At 35.5% G+C, this 23,122-nt stretch overlaps 2 protein-coding genes across 2 annotated transcripts in view; one reads left to right on the forward strand and one right to left on the reverse strand.

Moving 5' to 3' along the window:
• Positions 1-769, reverse strand: part of LOC149024713 (polygalacturonase inhibitor (DUF639)) — a 43,424-nt gene extending 42,655 nt beyond the window's left edge. The window contains exon 1 of the mRNA XM_089144913.1: positions 206-769. Coding sequence (XP_089001039.1) covers positions 206-492 — 287 coding nt within the window. The 5' untranslated portion in view covers positions 493-769. The remainder of the gene's footprint in view (positions 1-205) is intronic.
• Positions 770-8,668: 7,899 nt separating this feature from the next.
• LOC149024714 (ribosomal RNA small subunit methyltransferase J) lies at positions 8,669-20,539 on the forward strand. The gene is made up of 6 exons (XM_089144914.1): positions 8,669-9,225; positions 12,726-12,824; positions 14,412-14,589; positions 19,381-19,478; positions 20,029-20,090; positions 20,180-20,539. The coding sequence occupies exons 1-6, from the start codon at positions 8,752-8,754 to the stop codon at positions 20,322-20,324; spliced, it is 1,056 nt and encodes a 351-aa protein (XP_089001040.1). The 5' UTR covers positions 8,669-8,751; the 3' UTR covers positions 20,325-20,539.
• Positions 20,540-23,122: the final 2,583 nt, after the last annotated feature.

Here is a 23,122-nt window from a genome sequence, read left to right on the forward strand (position 1 = left end):
AAAGCATCTTCACTCGAGGCCCAACCTGACTTCAACGATCAATGTATCAAATAAAGACTAACAGAAATGAAATGAAACGAACATATTCATTTTAAAAAATAAATAAAAATCATTCCGAGTGGACATCGCAAACTACAGAAATTCCTATGAAAAAGTGATTCAGTTCAGCATTGGACAAGTAGAAAGGAAGAAGAGAGAAACTTACTTGGAACAACGAGCGATGACGGAATTGGCGATGTGAGAGAGCTGAGGGATGGATGTGGATGGAGTGTCGACCACATCTTCCGACTTCTTGCTACTACTGTTGAAAATAGATTTCAAATATTTCGGACGCTCGATCCCATTTTCCGACTTCCTGGCGCTTTGGAAGATGGATTTCAAAGATTTCGGACGTTCTTCCGGATCTTCCGACTTCCGGGCACTTTGGAAGATGGATTTCAAAGGTTTAGGACGTTTAAGATTATCGAAGACACCAATGCGGTGTTTCTCCATTGCAACTCCCAAGTCTCAACCAAGGAAGAATAGCAGAAAGCTGAGTATTCCCGTTAAGCTTCTTCTTGCAGGCAACGAGGCAAGTTTCAACTTACGCCATTGGCGAAAACGTCCATTAGTAGTAAGCCAGTTTCTCTGACTTTCAAACGTGTTATGTTTTTAATGTCCCCTCTTCAATATGGATGGGCGGGACCGGGCCACTAACGGTTGACGAAAACCGGAAGAGATGATATTGGACCCTAAGAATTTCGAACCTTCCTTGCGGAGAAACCAATTTTGGTCATTGACCCGAGGTCCACTCCATGAATAAATTCCATTCATTTGCCATGAAAACAAGAATATATTGGAGGCGAAGTCTTCCGAAAATTTTCTAACCAAAAAAAATAAAAGGTATTGCCAAATTTTTCAAGAAGAGTACCTACGAGAAGGTCAAGACTCAAGAGGGCGATGTTCTCGAAGGGTGCCGGGTTGTTTGGTTTGAAGAGTTGGTCCGGTTTAATTACTCTTAATTGGTATTTGGATTGAGAATCGATAGTCTCCAACCCAAGGTTTAAAGTATTAGTATTGAGTATCGTGTCGGTCAGGTGATTTTACAAGACGTATCGTCCTGTATCGAATATTTGAATCGCTCTGACTAATGTAATTTAGTATAATTCAATGGAGAGACATATCAAGATGTATCATATCAGTTTGGTCAAATATGGATACATATCGACAAGTATCGTATAATATCATTGAATACTTTAAACATTGCTCCAATCAATATGTACTGGATGATACTGATGCAATTTGTTGATCCACTGATTTGTTTATTCTTGGCTCGGGAGGAAACTTTGTCTTATATTATATAATATCTAATCTCTAATATATAAAAAAGAATATTATGGGAAGAAAAAAATAGAATATCGTTATCCCAGCTGACTTGGTTTTTCTTTTTTTTTTTTTTCGTTTTTTCTTAATGACGTAAAGGGTTTGATAAAAAAAAATTTGGTGAACTTGATAAATTAATATTGATTAGTTTATAATAGGTATTGGGCAATGCATTGCACGAACTGTATTCAAAATCATTTAAATGGTTTGATTAATGAGGGGAGAACTCCACCTACTTTGCTACAAAATGCAAAAGAGGATGTGGATTGTTTTCAAATGTTTGTAACGATTTGTGGGATAGCATGACAGACAAGCAAGGCAGTGGATGCATTACTTGGATCCAATTAAGAACTTTGTTGTAGAACATACAATGCAAAGAGGGACATGGTAATTTAGCTACAACTATGGATCTTAAAGCTATGAGAGATGGATCGTTACTAGGGAAGTTTTTGGGTTTCTTAAATTTGCAAATCAACTCAGATTGCACGCTGGTAGTTCTCTCCCTAAAGGGCTTCCCCTAATCTTTAGATTGCATGTGTTATAATCTAGTTCAAGAGATTGTTAGGTTAATTCCTACTTTGAACCTCTTCTATAGCTTGGATGTGTTAAAGTCTAGTTCAAGAGATTATTAGGTTAATTCCTACTTTGAATTTTGTTCATTTTGGGGGTTGTGTTCCTAGGACTTCTAATATTCTAGTTGATTTTCTAGCTAAAAGAGCTCGTTGTGTCTCTTTGACTCAGTCTTGGTGGAGCATTACCAATGTTTATAATTGATGCTTATTTATTATCATCTAAGTCTCCTAGTTTAAACATAATTATTTAATAAATTTTATAGTTTGTGACAAAAAAGATTAATTTTTTTTTATTGGGGCGGGGGTGGAGAAGTTAAAATATCAGCACCAGCATTTGATTTAAGAATATAATACTTGAAAAATGCAAATCTCGTATCATGTTCTTGTTTTTAATCAAATTTCATATTATTCATTATATCTAAAATTATTGATAAAATAAAAGAGGTTTTGAAATTTGTTTGGTAAAATCAAAATGAGCACGTGTCAGTGGCTAAATATGCACTAAATGTGCACAGCATCTTGTTTGACAAGCATAAAACATTTTGGGCTTATTTTTCATTTCTCTTTTTTTTTAATAAAACCAATTAAAGAAAAATAGAAACTTTTACTTTTTTGAGCCAAAATTAGACACATTTAAATTTAAACAAATTACATACAATGTGGTTTAAAATTTTTTTTTTTTTTTAACTTAAACAAATTATATACAATGGGGTCAAACTCTAATTATTTAAGGGTAATTTTCATATGGACCTCCTGAGGTTTGGTCCATGTCATTTTTAGTCCAAATATATGAACACTTTGCATCTGCCTCCCCTGAAGTATTTAATAAGATCAATTAAGGACAATTTGTGATTTTTATGACCAAAATACCCTCACATATATTCTACCGTAAGATTTGTATATTTTATTCACAATTAAATACAATGGGTGAAAATCAAAAGAGGAGAGTGTTTACTGGATTATTCCAATCGGATGAACATCAATACATTTAAAAAAATACACATTTTTAAGTCCCCAATTCTCTCTCATCTCCATCTTCCGTCCGGCGTCGCCATCTCTGCCTGTTTTCCTCTTCAACTCCGGCGACTGTTGAATTGATTACCTGAATGTTCACTAATATCAGAAGGAGCATGATCGCTTCTACTCCGGCGGCATAACTGAGAACGATCTACTCCAAACCCATTTAAGGCTAACAAGAAACCCTAAGTTGTCAAGAAGAGATTTACAGAGATCTGTTTTTGGTTTTCTTGAATCTATTGGGCAGACAAGAAATAATGAAGGGGGTCGAGAGGGTCTCCATTGAAGCGATTACTTACACGAAGAGCCTTCTGCGCACTGAGGATGGAATGGATGCCTGGATTTTCGATATCGATGAGACTCTGCTTTCAAATATCCCGTATTATATTGACCATGGGTTCAGGTGAGTTCATTCTTCACACCTTTGTTTGTGATCAGATTTGTCTGAACTGAAAGTTCTTTGATTGTTGTTTCTGTGAATTTTTGTTTGGTTGAGATAATGGGTTTTGCAAGATGTTTCTCTAATACGGATTTCAATGGAAATGTAGCATAAAGGTGTTTGATGGCCATGAGTTTGATAAATGGGTGGATAAAGCTGCTGCTCTTGCCATAGAATCAAGCTTGAAGTTGTATAGAGGAATCAAGGTCTTTTTGTTGACGGGGCGAAGTGAAAAGCAGAGGAGTGTTACTGAAAGAGAAAAAAAGGATGGAGAGGAAAAAAGGTGTTCCAATCGATTCAAAAGGGTACTTGAGGATCTTCGTTTTCTTCTTCCTTCATCTCTCTTTCTTGTTTGGTTGAAATGTTCAAATCGAGGAGATAGATCTATAGCTGTACAACTTTGGTTCTGAAGATTTCCGTAACCTCATTCTTACAGCTTCTTATTTTTGTTTAAATGTGTCTTCGATCTAATGATATCTGGTTTTGGGTTTGCAATTAATTCGAAAGTCTACCGCCAATTGATTATTTAAGATCCAGCAATGGTTGAAGACTTTGAGTTTTTGCTGATATGGTTCCTCCATCTCTTGATCGCATGGTATGTTCCATGTGCAAGCCTTTTTATGTTTTCTACTGCCTTTCCTTATAGATTATGCTTCACTGTGATCTGTTTCATCTAGATTCTTTATAATGTTGAATCTTGCCGATGCGTTTTCTTGTGGAAGCTTCAGTTTTTCTACTGTAGTTATTTTTCTTCAATTCAACTGTCGTCGGAGTTGAAGAGGGAAAAAGGGCGAAATGGTGGTTACGCCAGACCAAGATGGAGATGAGAGAGAATTGGGGGCTTAAAAATGTGTATTTTTTAAAATAGATTTATGTTCATCTGATTGGAATGAACCAGAAAAAAAACCCATTTCTTTTGATTTTCACCGTTAGATTTAATTGTGATAAAATATGCAAATCTTATGGTAGGATAAATGTGAGGGTATTTTGGTCATAAAAATCAGAAATTGTCCTTAGTTGATCTTATTGAATACCTCAGGGGAGGTAGATGCAAAGTGTCCATTTATTTGGACTAAAAATGACATGGACCAAACCTCAGGGGGTCCATATGAAAATTATCCATTATTTAAATATAAGTTTAAATATGAATATCTGAGTTACGATATGATCATCTACCGACATGGAACTTTATACATGTTCAAACAAAATATTAACATTACAAACTACATTTAATCTTTGTCAATGTATAATCCAAATTCATTATTGAATCAAATGAATCTTTGTGGATTTGAACCACCATCTCTTGCACATGCTCGTGTTCCAAGTGTTCTACCAATTTACCTAAATATTCATGAAATAGAGTTGTTATGTCTAATAACTATGACACAAACAAATTACCAGCACTAAAGCTAGAAATATAAAAACATAAATGAAGTTCAAATGCATTATACAATGAGAAGGGAGACCCAAAAAATTAGATCTAAAATAAAACGTTAACAAAACTATGATTCAAGTAGACATTAAAGTTTGTATTCCCTTGGGACCAAGGCAAAACTTCACATTATATTATGTAATACCCAATCTTCAATATATAAAAAATAATCTATTATCAGGAAAAAAAAATTGAATATCCTTATCTACACTGGACTTGGTTTTTTTTTTTTTTTTTTTAATGACATAAAGGTTTATATATATATATATATTTGAAAGTAAATAGCGTACGTGCAAATGCACGTAGTGATATATGGGGAAAAAGTGAAAGAAAAAAAATTTGAAGCAACTATAAATTTGAAAAAACAAATGAGAAAACAATCATATTAAACATTATTTTATTCTATGACTTTCGATGTCATTAATTTATGTCTATAACATTGGTTATTCTATTTTTAAGATTATTGCTTAACTTAAATAATAGTAATTCATTAATGTCATTCTAATGGTTAGGTATTCTTTTTCTTTTTAATGTATAAAAATTTTAACTTTTATATCTAAGAGGTACTCCAAGTGTAGAATGATTTACCTTAAGCACAAAATAAAAAATAAGATATATAAAGAAAGCATTATTGAAGTTCTTTTGATGTTTATATTATGATCACATTTTTTTTTTATGTTTATATATTCTTTTTTATATATTTTAATTTTTTATTTTATTCTACTCGGTATTCATTTGTAACATAAATATTTTTGAAGTACGAAATAGTTTGGCTATAAAATCTAAGAAGTGCTAACATAACCTATTATGCTTTACTTTACATTGGAGAGTTTTGTTCCAATAGAAAATAAAATATACAATACGAGTAATCAATTCCTAATGATGGCAATTCTTTGGTTTGTTAAGATTGGATCTCAATTTAAAAAATAGAAAATGAAGAATAACATAAATAAAGCAAAAAAATTTATCAATTTAGAATGAAAAACAGGATTTCTTAAATTGCAAGACAATTTGTTAAATTTCTTCTTTTGAAAATTCTAGGTTCATTAATTAAATTTCACTTCCATATAGATAATTTAGAATTTAAGTGACACATTTGTAGATATTTTGTCTTGAACTTGTAAATAAGCTTTTCTTCTTCAAACTAGTATTGTCAAGTGACTACTACCTTTTCAAACTTGTCAATTTTTTTCCTCTTTTTTTGGAACCAAAATTTGTGCATACCTCGACAAATCCTCCTGGGGTAATTTTATACATATACAACAAGGTTTCACCTTTAACCCTAGGGTCAAACTCTTGACCGTGCAGTATGAGTTTTTTGAAATCTTGGAGATCACTTGTACATCAATGGGCATTTTCTTCCTTACTTTTTAACCATAAACTTTAATTGAGAATAGTGCTAGCTAGATCATGTGAGACAAATCATTGACAATGTTGGGCAGCTTGAGGTAAGTTTCATATTTATGCATAGATGTTTTCTTTCAAATGATGGTACAGTGTACATGATTACATTGAGTTATTGGAAAAAGAATTGAGTAATGCAATTAATAAGACATATATAAGAAATAAAACACTTCAAGATATTTATTAGTCTAAAATTACTTTGTGGAATTGTTATGCTTGAATTCAGAAGTTATCAATTTATACTAACACAAAAAATTAAATAAACCAAATTAAATTAAAATCATTGGATATTGAATCTTGAATCTTTTTTAAGAGGGAAACGAAAATTATTAAGTCCATATAACATAAAATATGTTGCATTGTATCTTTAACCATGATTATAATAAGTTGTTCTTGTAACAAATGATGAGTAATGATTAGAAATTATCATCAAACACTAAAATGCATTAAAAATCAGATCAATCATTGTACCATCTCCCACAATATTTTCTAAAATGCAGGCACCTAAGTCTAAGAGCAACTACACAGTCTCCAAATATCCATTTAATGCTGCCATATGGAGGGTAATGATATCTCTATTGGCAAGTTTATTTATTATTTTGCAAAGAGCATTGGCTACAAAAAAATGAAACAAAGTAGCGTAAATCAATAGAATTCAATATATCATAAAGTAAAAGAAGAATAATGCAATGTGTACCTTCATCAAATTCTTCTCTGGATTATTGTTTATCAAATTTTTTTCTTCAGGGTAGTCCATACATCGAATCCCTAGAAAATGAATTGAGTAATGTAATTTAATAAGACAATGTAGAAAATAAAACACTTCAAGAGTTTCATCAGTCTGAATGGAATTACTTAGTGGAACTATTATGCATGAATTCAAAAGTTATCAAATCATGTTAACATAGGAAATTAAATAAAACAAGTTAAATTAAAATCACTGAATATTGAATCTTGAATCTCTTCTAAGAGGAGGAAAAAAATCATTAAGTCCACAGAACAAAAAGAATAATAATGCAATGTGTACCCTTCATTGAATTCTTCTCTAGATTCTTGTTTATCAGTTTTTTTCTTCAGGGTAGTCCATACATCGATCGAACCCCTATAAAAAGAATTGAGCAATGTAATTTAATAAGACAATGTAGGAAATAAAACACTTCAAGAGGTTCATCAGTCTGAACGGAATTACTTGTGGAATATGCATGAATTCAGAAATAATAAAATAATGCTAACACAGGAAATTAAATAAACAAGTTAAATTAAAATCACTGGATATTGAATCTTGAATTTCTTCTAAGAGGTAAACAAAAATCATTAAGTTTATAGAACAAGAAATTTGCTGCCTTGTATTTTCAACCATGATTATAATAAATTGTTATTGTAATAAATGATGAGTAATGATTAGAAATTAACATCAAGCATTAAAGTGCATTACCAATCAGATAAATTGTTATACCATCTTTTGCAGTAATTTCTAAAATGCAGGCACTTAAGTCTAAGAACAACTACATAGTCTGTGCATATCCATTTAATGCTGCCATGTAGAGGGTAATGATACCTCCGTTGGTAGGTTTATTTATTATTTTGTAAAGAGCATTGGCCACGATAAAATGAAACAAAGTAACGTAAATCAATAGTTTTAAGTATATCATAAAACAAAAGAAGAACAATACAGTGAGATCCCTTTCATCGAATTCTTTTCGAAATTCTTGTTTATCAAATTTTTTTCTTAAGGATAGTCCATACATCAAGAATGTTGAGAATGTATTCCACAAGGAGGAGCTTAATGCATGGGAATGCCCATTTAAGCAGCAAAATAAAATGCTACCCGTACTCCATTTAAGGAGAGAACAAGCTTGCATTAAAGTAGTATGTTCAACCGTATGAGTAACTCAATTTTAAATAAAAAGGGTCTAAAATCATATTTAATTAGTAGTTTAAAACTATCATTGTGAAAAGTAGGAACTTGGAACAAAAAATTCAATCCAGTGCAAATGAATAAATGATAATGATAACAAAATCAAGTTGGGCGGTTGGATTGGTTTACCTGTCCACAGTAATTATAGATATTAATATCAACTCCTGATTCAAGCAGAGAGAAACAATCTAAATATTCAAAACAATTCAGCCATCGATGAGATGAAACAATTGTAGTACCCATGAATTGAAGATTAATATATAATGCATTCAACTCAATCACTTGATTGATCTCGTAATAGTTTTATTCCTTATATCTAATATATTTTATCTATTTTATAACATTAATCTCATTATTCATGATAATGATTACTTTTTTGTTTTTTACATTTTTTTTTGGTAAAAACATTTCTTTTGAGTTTACCAACAACGTGCGAACGGATTGTAACCAACAGAGGGCAGTAACGTCATTTCATATGTAGAAGAGGTGAATAGGTGATCGGTGGGAGAACAAATCCAAAGGGAGCGCGTTTTATACTCAGACTGCACTTCGGAAGGTGAAAGAGTGGGGAGGTCGCTCAGAGCTGAAGGAGCAGAACCGTTGATCAATGGCTTCTTCGCAGCTTATTGGAGCTTCCCTTTCTGGTGGTGTCAAATGCAATACAGGTGCTCTCACAAATGGTATTTCATTCCCCTCCCATTATCTTCCATTCATCTCCGTTTTCACTAGGCAGAGACAAAGAACGACATCCGCCACTCTCCAATTCTCAGTCATGGCGAAGAGAAAAAACGAAGAGTCTGCAGTAACCCAGCAAGCGCAAACGAAGTCTAGTGGGGAAAAGCCCCAAGACGAAGTGGAGGAAGAAGTAGAGGAGGACTTGCCTTGGATTCAGGAGAAGGCCATGGACCTGGTAGAATTCACGGGGTCGGTAACCCAGGCGATTCCTGGGCCTAGGGTTGGTAGTAGTTCATTGCCTTGGATTCTGGCTTTACCCTTGGTTTATGCTGGTGTTACTTTTGTTATCGCATTTGTCAAGACTGTTCGGAATTTCAATTCCCCCAAGGAGAAAAGGAAAAAATTGGTGAGTTTTATTGTTTCGCTTCTCATATCTTACTTTCCAAAACTTAAAATTTATCTATTGTATCCCTATGTCTTATGAGATTGGAGAAAATATTATTCCTTTTCCCCCCTCCACTCTAAGCTATGGAATTTCCATTTTCGACCAACGGCTTCAATTTGTAAGATAGCCAAGTGCCTTGCTTTACAAAATTTTAGATATGTTACTCATTTTAGTCCCTTAATATCTCCCTAAAAAAAAAGAAGTCATAAGACGGCCAGCCTTTTAGGGTTTTGAGTTAAGAGATGACAATCAAGTGCATAATTCTAGGTTAGTTTAAATTACAACGTCAATAGAGAAGTTAGACGAGCATTTACTGTTTGGATTCAAGTGAAAGTGGTAGTCTGGATAAGATAGAAACGATCATATTAGAGTTGGTCTGGGAGTTGCTCCCATAAGTGATAAGCTTAGAGAAAGTCGTTTGAGGTGGCACGGCCACGTTCAACGGAGACCTATAAATGCTCCTGTTTGGAGAAGTGATATAATCCATATTGAAGGAACTAGAAGAGCTAGGGGTAGACCTAAGATAACCTTAGGAGAAGTGGTGAGAAAGGATATGTATAGCTTAGGCCTTGTATCTAGCATGACCTCGAACAGAACTGATTGGAGGGCAAGAATCCATGTAGCCGACCCCATTTAGTTGGGACAAGGCTTATTGTTGTTGTTGTTGTTGAAAATGGTAGTCTGGAATTTTGGAAAATTTTGTCCTATCACATGAGGGTAATGGATATTTTAACTGAGGGACTTTGAGGATTCAAATCCTGTTATTTAGTGGACCTTGACTAAATGAAGGAGGTTTCTTGTATTTGAACTGAAGGTAGACAAATATAGAATATACACTACTCGAACTAGTTCATCGAAATGTAACATAAGAGGTCTTTACATGGGAATGAGTGCTGAAGAGGTCTGAAGAAGGAATACATAATGGTGAATAACAAAATTAAATTTGACGATATCAAAATTGCTGAAGATGTCACTGATCTAACATAGACTAGTAAGGTTAAACCATAAAGGTTAAGGTACCATTGATGAAATTGGCCGGAAGTAAAGATGCAATTTATAATTCAGATTATTGAAATTAGTTGGCCTTTAGAACCTTTTGGTCCTGTTAGCTAGGAACCAATAACTGTGGTTGGTGAATTGCATTTGCACTGAGAACTTACGCCCATTTTCTTGCTGCTTGAATGTCGGTTGCCTTATTAATAGTGTCTTGTGATGCAAAACAAGGACAAATATGATGCTTTTACCAGAATTACAGGAGGCTGTACCTTTAGCCAAATATCTTCTTTAAGGCCTTCTTTAATCAACCCACATCTTTTCACTCATAGATTATGGTCTTTTAAATTCATAAAGAACCAACCGGCTACTACTGATTAATGTATTTAAATTAGGGCCAATTAATTATAAGCCCTGTAGTTGTAATTCGTTTTAATCAGGGATCTTTTACATTTTGAAATTAAAATCATTCTTTAAATTAGGGCCAATTACTTATAAGCACCCTATAGTTGTAAATCATTTTAATCAGGGATCTTTTACATTTGAAATTAAAATCATACCCCTATTCAATCAAGTATTATTACAACCTTTACCCCTACCATTTCAAAATTTCTATTAAATGATGTTATTACACAGCTTTTTTGAAAACCTGAAAATACTCTGTTTTTAGTGATCTAAGAAAAGGAAGCATATGGGAATATTTTCCATCAAACAACAAAAAACATTGGAATCAGGCGATTTCAGGTGTATAAGAGGGGAAGATAAAGTCACAAGAGCAGAAATTTGCACTAGTAGCAAGCGATGGTTCTCAGGTAAAGTAAGCGGTGGAATCCAGAGATTTCAGGGGTGTAAGTATGGAAGATCTGTATCAGGGAACTGTTTGTGGTGTTCCCATCCCTTGAAGTTGAATCTCAGTCTTGCTTCTTGGTCTCATCACCAATATCACCGATGGGCTGCTTCTTTTCTTTTTCTTTTTTTGAGGTGAATATAGGATTTCTTCTCTTTTTGGGTGAATAGAGGTGCTGCTTCTGGATCAGCTGAGCTGATTAACTAATTAGAGACTACACATGAGAGTTGATTGGGGATGTTTCATGAAGCCTTCACCACAGATTGACCTGCAACACCAGCAAAAGTCAGGGATAGATTGTGGTAGAAAATCCAGTTGATGAGAATAAACCATTTCTTTACACTTTTTATTTTATTTTTTAATTTTTTTATTGAAGTGCTCGTTTGATTTTGGTGATTGAAGAACTGGGTGTGTCCAATGTCTTGTGACTCTCATCAGTCTTCATCTGCTCTATCTGCTTGAGTCTATGTGAGAACTTGTAAACCCTGTGCACCAGAGCGATCCAACATTAGGATTAAAGGTAGCGAATTTAGATATGGAAAAAAGTCTTACACTTTTGCTGACAACCAGTGTACTGAAATGCATCTCTATCTGCTACATCTTCATGTCACATTTTTGGTAGACCATTTGATTATACATCTGGGTTACCGTTTCATTTCCAATTGTGTCGAAAATTGGAAAATCAAACAAAAAAAGTTAGAGATTTAAGAGAGGTTAAATGTCTCGGAGTGGTGGTGGTGGTTTTGAAGAAACGTCCAGCATAACCTTTGGTGGCTTGGTTTACTGGGCAGATGCAGATGCAGATATTTGGATCCTTGTGCAATAAGCGAAATGGATACAAGGAAAGACAACTTATTGTCTTAGTAGAGTCTAATTGATCTCAAAACAGAAACTACAGTAAGCCTTCGATGACTGGCTTTTGTCTAACCCACTAAAAAACCCAGAGCAGATGGGCTTGGTCCACTCTAGAACAAAGTCAAGTGGAAGAACCATAGGCCTAGGTATGTGTCTGGTACTTGTCAGCATTGTGATTATCATTCTTGCTGTAATGTTTGTCACATCAGTACTAACTACTAAGTACAGAGGCCTAAGGATGTCAAAATCGAACTGAAACCATTTTTTGAAAACCGAACCAAACCATATAAACTAAAACCATAGAACTGTTCGATGAATGGTTTGGTTATGATTTTAAAATTGAGATCATCTAATTAAATAATTTGAATCTACTGGGTGCACATAATTGTGCTCAGCAAGAACCATTTACTGAAAACCAAACCCAAACTGAACCGGGAAAATATTTAATAAATGGCTTGGTTATGGTTTCAAAAGTGAGATCATTTGATTGAATGGTTTAGCCAAAACCGGACCATCTAATACCCTTGTCACAGCCTCACCAACCAATTGGCACCCCCCAGGGAAAATGCTTTTACTGGTGAATTTTCTGCAATAAATCCACAGTACACTGCCAATGTGTGATAAGTTGGAAATTTGTGTGTTTACCATTTGAGCAAATCACCATCTTTTAGACTTGCAGACTTATACTGGTCTTTCTATACCCTCTTTTAAGCTTCATTTTCCAGTACCACTTCTGCCATGTCATTCTTTTAAATTAGTTTTTTAGGTGAACAAGAATGCTGCATTATGCAAATCAATAGATGAGTTGCTTCAGAAAGGAAGGCATGAAGTACAACATTCATCTCTCAAGGTGCTTATGCAAAAGGTGAGAAAATTCCCGTGTACTATAGTTTTTTTTTCCAGTAGAACCATGTGCTGTAGTTACATGCCTGAACATTGTGATAATGTGGTTTTCTTGTATACAAGTCCTGGGGAAAAATTCATTTTATTTATTGATTGCAGATTTTCCACTTCACCATTTAATGCCCTTCTACTCAACTAGGCACTTGAATGTTGCTTTGTTGCTGTGCATCTTTTGCATACGTATTGGTTCGATGATCTTTTTGTGCCCTAAATGTATTCTAGGCTTTTTCCTTGGATCTGCTTTGCTAAAATATTGTACAGAACAGCAAATGTAAGAGTCGCACTTTGTTTAACATACCGTTGATTCCCCCCCCCCCCCCAAAAAAAAAAAAAAAGTTTTAAAAATCATTGCCCAAATATCATGTTTTCCTTAACATGACAATTGACAGCTGCCTAATGCTTGTTCACTGTGCAAAAATTTTCAATTTACATAAAGAGACAAGATAGCAGAAAGTGCTTGTCCATAATCTGAACTGAACAATCACAAACTGAGGGTTCCTTTTACCTGTTTCTCTTCCTCCTTTGAGAAGGATATTTGGATTACCAATTATGGCCTGATCAAACGTATGACAACCTTATCAACTTAAGGTTATTGGCACGCAAAACAGGTTAAGGGTATCTTAATTTCACAAAGAGTTAATAATGCAATTGTCTGGCTGACAAGTTTGAGCGTTTCAAGTGATATTGCAATGCAAGTTGGATGTTTTATCAAGTAAACATTTTCCAACCAACGAACAAAGTTTGATTTGGGATTGGACTGTCCATCCTATATAAGCAAACTGGATGGTCTGCTTGCTTGTAGTCTGTGATATGCTGATTTATACTGCACATTGTATGTAGCTGAAAATTGGTTCCTTTTTTAATTTTATTTTGTGGGTGTCGTGGACGCGAGGATTTGGGTTTGCACGAAAATTCCATTGGAGAGGAGTGCTTCTTGGAAAGTTGTGTTTCCTTGTGTGAAAGTTGTGTTTGGTACATTCGTTAAGTGTTCACTTGCTGAATTTTTGGATATAGTCCCCGTCTGGAAATGCCGTGTAAGGCTGCATGCATCAGACCCAGACGCTGCTAAACATGGGAACCTTGTGCCTGGAGCATGAACACCCCTTGCCCTTTTTTGTCTCCCCTTCTGGTTTGCTTCAGCATATCTTTTTGCAACTTAAAAGTGCTCCAGGTTGTGTGTACTGTGGTCATTGTTAGTGATGGGGCATGGTGCACCCTTGGGATGTCCCATGTCAACGTTGACATGTTTGGAACTTGGAACTTCACATTCTTATAGGGAGTCAGAAGTATGACAGAAGGACCAGATTTCTCCAGAGAGGATGACAAAATTGGTCTGATTTGGTTGTCTATTGGCACTAGAGACATATTTATGTCAGCCTTCTCTAACCTTGGTGAGATGCCCCCTTCCATAGTTCCATGAGTGCAGCAGAGGCATGTTTTGTTTTAGGTGGATACTATAAAGGCATGTTGCTTTATCAAATGATGAATTGATTTCACTTTCAGTTTTTTTTTATCTAGGCCTTTATACAATAACCTAGTTTGTAGCCAGACAGGTTTTGGCTTGGAGGACATTTTGCGGAAATATATTCGGTATGTGATGAATGAAAAGCCCTTCAATGCAGACGTGGTTGCAGATCTAATCCAACTCCGAAAAGCTTCTAAATTGGATGATGCCATGGTTGCTGAAATTCTAAATGATATCTCAAGGCGTATCGTGCGAGACAAAGGTAACAGGTTTAATATATTTTATTAGTGTCTTGCTGTGTGAACTTATGATACCCACACATGCAAAATATGTTTTGTGAATTTTTCTTGTTTAGCATATAAATCATCAGTGGTATTTCTCAGTTGACATTTTGCTTCACCTACCCAAGTAGGGGGAAAAACTTATCTACATCGATATAGTATCTGCTATAGGCAAAAGCTAGTGTCTCTAGTTCAAACAATGGTCAAACAATCTTTAAAAGCGGTTGTTGACCAAGTAAATATGGTCCCTGGATAATCTATGTGCAATATGATAATATAATCACTCAGGCTTGTGGTAAATGGTCGTAAGGTTTGGTATCAGTCTTCATTTTGTTCCTAGTCAATCCTCTCCCCCCCCCCCCCCCCCCCCCAAACCAAAAAGAAAAAAGAAAAAAAAAACTGTTATTATTACTAAAAACCTTTTTTGATTTGAGAAGGAGAACTGTTAGGTAGCCACTAAACACAAAGATTTTAAAATAAAAAAAATATGTTTGGTAACTACTTATGGGTAAATAACTTCTGTAACTTTTTTGGAAGACATCATCCAAACTATTGAAAACGTTATGGCTGTGGATGGAGTAAGTAGATGGTTGTGTTGGCAGTGATGAGAGAAAAAGATGAAGAAATGGCAACTTGGTTCTTTCTAATCCTTTTCTTACAGGAGTAGAAGGTGATGATTGATTTTAGAATCCTCATATCCCGTTCAAGCCTTTTATCGAACGGTCTTTGAGCAATTATTTTGCTCGAATGATCACAATACTAGTATCCACATATACCTGTTAAGAACCTAACTAAACTATGTTGGATAGGGACGGAGGGAGGGGAGGGAGGGAGAGTAGTGTTGTTTGTCTATCAAGGAACTCAGATGTTCTGTTTGTTCCTCAAATGAGGTTTCTTTTTTTACCTGAACTTGGAACGCCTTTTTTAATTTTTAAATCCCAAAGCCAAAAAAAGCTTCATAAGTGAAACGTTGAACATTGTATTGGTTTTTCCCTTACGAAATCTGTCATTTAGTACTGTTTTTCTCAAGGAAAAAAAAAGAAGAGATTTTACTTGTGGGTCCTCTTAGTAGAACACGACTAATGTTGGGTCCCCTTGGTGCAATAAATTATGTTTGGGTCCTACAGTAACTAACACTGTCTAAAAGGTGTTAACTTTGTTTGTGAAATGACTAAAATATCCCTTCACTCACACACTGTCCCCCACACCCAGCTACCCTTCCGAAATTACCCACCACCAGTTCCATTTGTGCCGGAAATCACCATGGGTCCTCTTCCTCCATCTAGTCCTCGTGCAACCCCAGCACTGTTTAGGGCGACAGCACTACAATGAAACCAGATGAATGATGGACTTAATTCGCTTTGCAGTAACGGAAGTTGAGTTGGGATGTAAATCTTCCCTGTAAAGTGGATGTAAATTGATTTGTGCTTCACTGTTGCCTCCAATGCTTATATCCACTGCCTTGTAATTGTTTAACCCAACCAAGATGAGATAGGCGGAGGTAACTCTGTTTTTTCACTTCTGTAATTGTTGAAATTGATTCAATCTGGATTTTTGGTTGCTCATATTGATAAACAACTGTCGGAGATTCATCGTTTTATTCTTCAGGTAAGTGAACTGAATATATCTTCTGATTAATTTAACAGGTCTGAAATCTCTTAGGTATTGATTTATTTTTGGTCTTTTTATTGGGTGGGAAAACCATAGAATGAAAGACTGAGATTAGCTTCTAATGTCCTTTTTGTTTTTTCCCTATAGCATCAAAACCTCCATGTTTGCATTTTTTAGGGCCTGTTTGGTTACATGAGTTTGGAGATTTTAAATCTAGAGATTTCAAATCTATGGAGTCATAATTTATAAAATGAACTTTTTGGTTAACCGAATATGCAGAATGAAATCTGTGGATTCATCTGTGATTTTTGTGAATGTGCAAATGTTTAGTGTTTTTATAGTAGGGATGAAATCTCTGGATTTCACCCCATATCCATAAATCTACAGATTCACATTTTTAGTTTAAAAAGATGAATCTCTAGATTTCATGAATTTAGAGATTTTCACAACCAAACGGGTATAACTCTCGCATTCATGAATCTAGAGATTTCAAATCTCTGGATTCATGTAACCAAACAGGCCCTTAAAGAATTGCAGACAAGGCAATAATTGAGGGAGGCCTCACAAGATTTGCAAGAACACAAATGCCTGTTTTCAGTTTCTAGGTTTGCACTAACACAAACCTCAACTGTCTTTCTCTTCAGTGTAAATTAATCGATGCTTCAATTGATAAAAAATCAAGATTCCCTTGTATGGTTTTTGACAACTGAGAAGTTCCAATTTGCAGGTGAAGCCAAGAGAGGGTGAGGGTGGGGAGGAGAGGTTGAGGGTGTGGGGGCTGTGTGTGGCTGCGTGTGAGTGGAAGGGGCATTTTAGTCATTTTACAAACAAATTAAACATCTCTCAGACGCTGTTAAGTGCTTTGGGATCTAGATGTAATTTATTGCACTAAGGAGAAAGAAAGAAAAAATGGTGTCTTGCCTTACAAGGCAGATACCATGGGCAAACTAATGTTCTAAATTAGATATGACATAAATGGGAAAACATATAACCCCAAATAATTGATTGGGGACCTACATGCCTTGTAGCACAAAATCACAGCAAACCTTGCCCAATCTTGAGAATACTGTCAACTTGGTAATTGGTACATAGGGCTTGAACAGCTTTACTGAAGGATCAGGATTATACTGCATGATCCTTGTATTGCAGTCCTGTGTTAACTATTTTTGTGTTAATCGAGTGCGTCTATTACAATTCCTGCAAGTCTTGATTTATCTTCGAATTGCAGTGTTGTGTTTGGGGGTATTGTGACATTGCTGGTGAGATTGAGTGAGAGAGGAGCTTCATGCCAGGGATTGATTATCTGATTAACCCAGGGTATTACGGAAGTTCCTAACATGGAGTCTAATCAACTCTCACATCTCAAAAACTGGAAGAATAGACTATTAGTTACAGTTCTCTGCTGGTTCAGTTGATTGGAAAGAAAAGAAAAAGATTCTTTAATGCAGGTCTTTTGAAAACAATAGGTAAATTTTCGGTATTGAAAAGCTCTTTGAATTGGTTATGGACGTAAAGCTCCTTATATTTAAAGTCTTGGATTTGGTTCAAGCCTTCAAGGAATTGGATTACCAATAATTTAATAGCACGCAGGCTTCAGGTCGTATTGGTCTGATTCCACTAGGTGATTATCAGAGAGGGGTTTTTTTATATTTTATTATTATTATTTTTTTTTTCTGTTGATTTTTGAGGCCCTTCAAGTAGTCATATTTTTTGTTTTATTCTCTGTCTCTAGTTTCCCATCTAATGGTCTAGATGTAATCCTGCACTCTAGGAATAAAAGTATAAAACATGGGACTTTTCCATGTTTCTTGACACAATTACTTTAACCATTACATGAAAGCCATTCTCTGAATCATAATCGATTACCTGCTTGAGTTCTAGGGGTTATGCTGGAGTAGGCACTAAGTTTGTGAAAATCTGTTACAAATTTTGGCTAAATAAAATAGTTCTCTTTAGAGAATTAGTAACTAATTTTGGCTTTAGGTCATTTTCCATTGTCTGTTTCCCATCAATTGGACATTAATGGAATAGAGAAAATGGAGTTGCTTTGTGAGCATGGTGGGATATCTTGGCAAGATCTTGCGAGATATCTTGGTTTTTTCATAAACTGAGATGGAATAGAGATGGAGTTTTGCATAATAGGATATCTCGCTCGAGATCTCGCCATATCTTCTTATATCTCACCCCAAATCTTGCCATATCTCGCTGGAACTCTCAATTTTCTCTCAATTTTTTTGTGTATTTCAGCTGGATTTTCACTTGCAATTACTCTTAACACATCTACAACATCAAAGGAAGATCAATCATTCTTTGCTTGTCTTATGAACTAATGTGTTAATGACTTATATAGAATTTCTAATGGTTGTATAATTTTATCATTCTATTCTCGAAGTTGAGATTGTGATACTCATATGGATGGAATTTTGATGACATTTAAGTTATTTGATACACTTGCTTTTCATTTATATGGTTTAAATGTTTTATATTACATGTTGTATAACCTTGCATTCCTTAATCTTACAGCATTTCGGTTTCACCCTATGGGTAGACTTAGAAATCATATTTAGGGTTGTTTTCTTAGAAATCCAAGGCCATCAATGTGTTCAAAAGGCCTTAAATAGTCTAAATACCAAGTTTAAGCCGAATAGGGAACGTAAAACCCACCGAGATGGGCCATTGAGTTGACACACAATAAATGGCATATCTCGTCTTAGATCTCACCATCTCAGTCGAGATCTTGGTTTTTTAGGGTGGCGAAATCTCGCTTGAGAGTGAGATCGTCTACCATATTGTGAGAATAAACAAGTGTAGCATTGTCTGATACAACCTCAAGATCTACACAAGCATGCAAGCACTCGTGTGCGCACACACTCACACACGTGGACATAGTTCTGCACATGCAAATAGATATAGATATGTTTATTCCATAGGCAATATAAGTTGACCTTGCTTGTCCATCACTGTATTTTGTTTTCCTTAGTAAAATCAGAACTTGTGTTTTTCCTGGCATGCACACTAGTAGATGAGACATAATTGATTGCCTAGGGTACATAGTATAGTCTTCGTAAAAACAAAAAAAAATGTTATTAATATCAAAGCCTAATTGCATCAGTTTCAACATGATGCTGTCTTGATGCTGACAGCCCATCTATATTTTTCAGGACCAGTTGTCATGGATATTTCAGGATACTCCGAAAAGGGATTAAGGCGAAAACTAGCTGTACAGGCCCTTTTTGGGAAGGTTCATTATTTATCTGAGGTAAATGGATGAAAACAATTTTGAGTCTGCATTCCATAATGATTTGCTGCTTTTCCCTTTTGTTGCATTTCCACGTTGTTAGACAAGACACCTTCTTCTGTTGTACAAATATGTCTTCTGTTTTGCGACTGTAGGCTTAAAGGTGTCAGATTCGATGGTTTAGCATTCAAGCTAATCTCAAGTTGGTAGGGCTTGTGGGGAGTGATCATCAATTGAAGTAATTTCTGCAAATATACTGTTTAGACCGCCCAAGTGTTTGCAGGCAACTGTTTGTCATGTGCCACAAAGTTTTATAAGGCTCATGATATCTTTTGCTTTATATAGGCCTCTAGATGTGTTAATTGTGTTTCCCAATCAATTGAAGCTCACTCAGTTGCTAGAGGTTACGTAGCTTTCACTTTGGTGTTTAAATCCGACATTTTCAATCACTATGTTTGGAGGTTCCACACTTTGGGTTGCTAAAGTTATTCCAAGTTTGATTAAAACTTTAAAAGTTTGTGTTTTTCGGTTGCTGAATTGACTAAATGTTCTATTTGGCATTTTGTGACAGCTTCCAGCATTCTGCTCAAGGGATAGCTCCCTAAGCGTAAAGGAGATATTTGGAGTTACAGAGTAGGCCTCTACCCTTGCACCCACTGCTTAAAAATGTGATTCTTCACTCTTGCGTTTATTGATTTTGCAATCTGTTGTGTTGTTCACAGTGAAGATTTAGATACCCTACGGATACATACGTTCTCTGAGGCTGGAGACATGGATTCAGCGCAGAAAATGGTAGATGGATTTGATCCAGCAGACACCAGTGATGGAGAATCTGATGGTTCTGGGAAAGACATATCAGGTGCTTAGACTTCATGCAATGGGATAAGTCACTGGTGTGGGATTATGGGGCGATCCCTACGGAAACCTTCAATTTTTGTTTGAAGAGTTCTTCAGATCCATTACCGGGTTCGATTGAAGTTAGAGAGGGAAAGAAGTTTTGGCGAGGCCTGTTTTTCATTTCAGTTTTGTATCTAACGCTATGCCCTTTATACATATACTTCTGGTAAGAATTATTTGTGAATTTAAGCTTTTTTTTTTTTTTTTTTTTTTAGTAGAGGCATCAAGGTCATAAACATAGAAGGAGACAATAAAACAAAGTGGGATGTTCCACCAGTGTCGAAGAAGCTTCAAATGATTAGCTCCCCTTGCTAAAAAGTCTGCATCCACATTCTTTGATATGAAAATATATATAAAAAAAAATTACTGACATGAAACAAATTTAATAATTTAAAAAACAAGACTTAAAACACCTCCAATCAAAAGAGGTTTTAACTCCAAAAGGGCCTGAATTGCAGGTTTGAAGTCAGAATTGACTTGCACTTTCAAGATACCCCATCGTCTTGCTAATAAAAGGCCATTAGAAAGACCATTCCTAATGGCTTACAGTTCAATACATGCCGCTGAAGCACCTTCACTCCCAAACACATTGTGCTGCTACAAAAGCTTCTTGTGAGTTCCATAAGAGATAACCTCTTCCACCATGTCCTGTTCTAGAGTCCCACGACCCTTCCACAAACAAGCAAAATAGGTTAGTGTAATCCTCCATGCTTTCCCTAGGAACCGAAGGCCTTGCTTCCCTATGAATGACAACGTTGCAATACTCCTGTATTCTGAACATAGAGCATGAAAAGAAGTATTTACCAAAAAAATAAGGCATGAAAAGAATTAAGAGTATGTCTTATATCCTTTATAGAGGATTGAGTACCTAGTTTTTCAAATGCACCACACATAAGAGAGCTCCAAATTTCATCCAAGTGATTGACATTTCTGGGTTCTCTAAATTTAAAGAGAGCTCCAAATTTCATCCAAGTGATTGACATCTCTGTATTCTCTAAATTTAACTTATATAAAACTAATCAAGTACCATGGAAATCATAAACATCAAGCCTAAGAGGAGACATCTCTAATATTCCTTTGCATGGATGCAATAAAGTAAAGCATGAGCAAAGTTTTCAACATCCTTAGCACAAATAAGGCATAAAGGTGCATGAGAGTTATCTTTATAAAACAAAGAATTTGCAAGTGCAAGAGCCTCATATGAAGCTTTCCACAAGAAATGTTTTATCTTAGGTGTTGTGGGAATGCTCCAAATTCTAGACTAACAAAATGAAGGTGAAGAAGAAGAAGAGATGCTACCTTGGGAGTCTACTATAGACATACATTGATTTAACCTTGAAAACTCTCTGTTTTGATTTATACCACACCCAAGAGTCTGCCATGTTGTGGGAAAGAATTGGTTTGGTCAATATTGCATTCATCTCCATAGGAGATAAAAGTCAGGCCAACAAACCTCTATTCCACCCCAAGTAGACCAATCAGTTAGATCATGATCTAGGTGGACCATGTTTGATGCTCTATGTGCATTGTATGGTTGAGGCAGCGAATTAACTTGGCATCTATTTGCTGATTGTGATTAGACTCAGCAGATATGGGTAGCAGGACACTCAGGATTATGAGTGGAGAGCTTTCCACAAGAAGATATTACTGCATTTTTGCTACCATTTCTTTTTAGGTCACAATTATATAAATCAATGTTAGACTGGGTTTTTTCTGTTTGAATGATAACTTCAGACTGGTTTTTTTTCTGCTTGGATGATAATTTGCTATGGTATTTGGAAGGTAAAATATGAGTTGGTGTTTTACAAAACACAACCCAACCTGATAACAGCTATAGAATTTGTCAACAGATGGCTAATAGATCTGAATTTACACCCACCTGGGAATGGGTTCTCCATAACCATGAACAACAATATATGTCTACTACATTATATATTTGCAGGGTCACTTAAAAGGTTTTCCAGACAATGACATGATCTTAATGTGTGCAGGGGGTTTCCCTTGTTCCATTGGATTATTTATTTTTCAGGCAATTTTCATTTAAACCCCAGATATTTTTCTGCAAAGAAACGAAAACCATCAACTTCAATTAGTGCTTTTTGTGTTTCATTTTCATTTCTTCTGGAGACAAATGTATAGGGAGGCTTACGTTCAATGCAGTCCCTCAGGATTCTGAAAGAAGGAATTTGAGAGGACCTCGTTCAATGCCCTCAGATGTATCAATGCCACAAATAATGTGGAGTCTCTGCCCCTCGCCTGTGTTCAAAATGTAAGAGGCAGAACCCAGTTATGTCTCCCATCTTCAATTGCCTTTCCACCAACTCATCTTTATGTATCCATTCGATCTTCACCTCACTTGCATCAGACCAATTTGCAGAAGTTATCAGGAACTGTTCTAATCCAATTAGAGAGAGAGAGAGGTGAAAAAGGAGGTTGTTGGGGTAATTGTATTACAAATTCTTCAAACATACAAAGATGAAATCGCAATACAATTGAGAGATGAAGATCGTCTTTAGCAAATTTGAAGAGCTTGAAGTAGCAACCGAACGAACCACTGATTGATGAGGTTGAGTCACACCTTAATGCTGTCTTTAAGGTAATTGATGCACCCTACTACCAAGGGTTCTTCGCACCACCACCTCCAAGATAAAGCAACCTCCAACTAGAAGATGAGGTAGTTCTTCTAGTCCCTTAAAGGAGCCAAAAGCTAGAGCACAACACTTAGGCAACTCAAGAAAGAAATGAACTTTGTAAAACAAATAATGTGA

Source organism: Hakea prostrata, chromosome 2 (assembly GCF_041222555.1).
Source record: "Hakea prostrata isolate BN-2017 chromosome 2, UWA_Hpros_2, whole genome shotgun sequence".
Lineage (NCBI taxonomy): Eukaryota > Viridiplantae > Streptophyta > Magnoliopsida > Proteales > Proteaceae > Hakea > Hakea prostrata.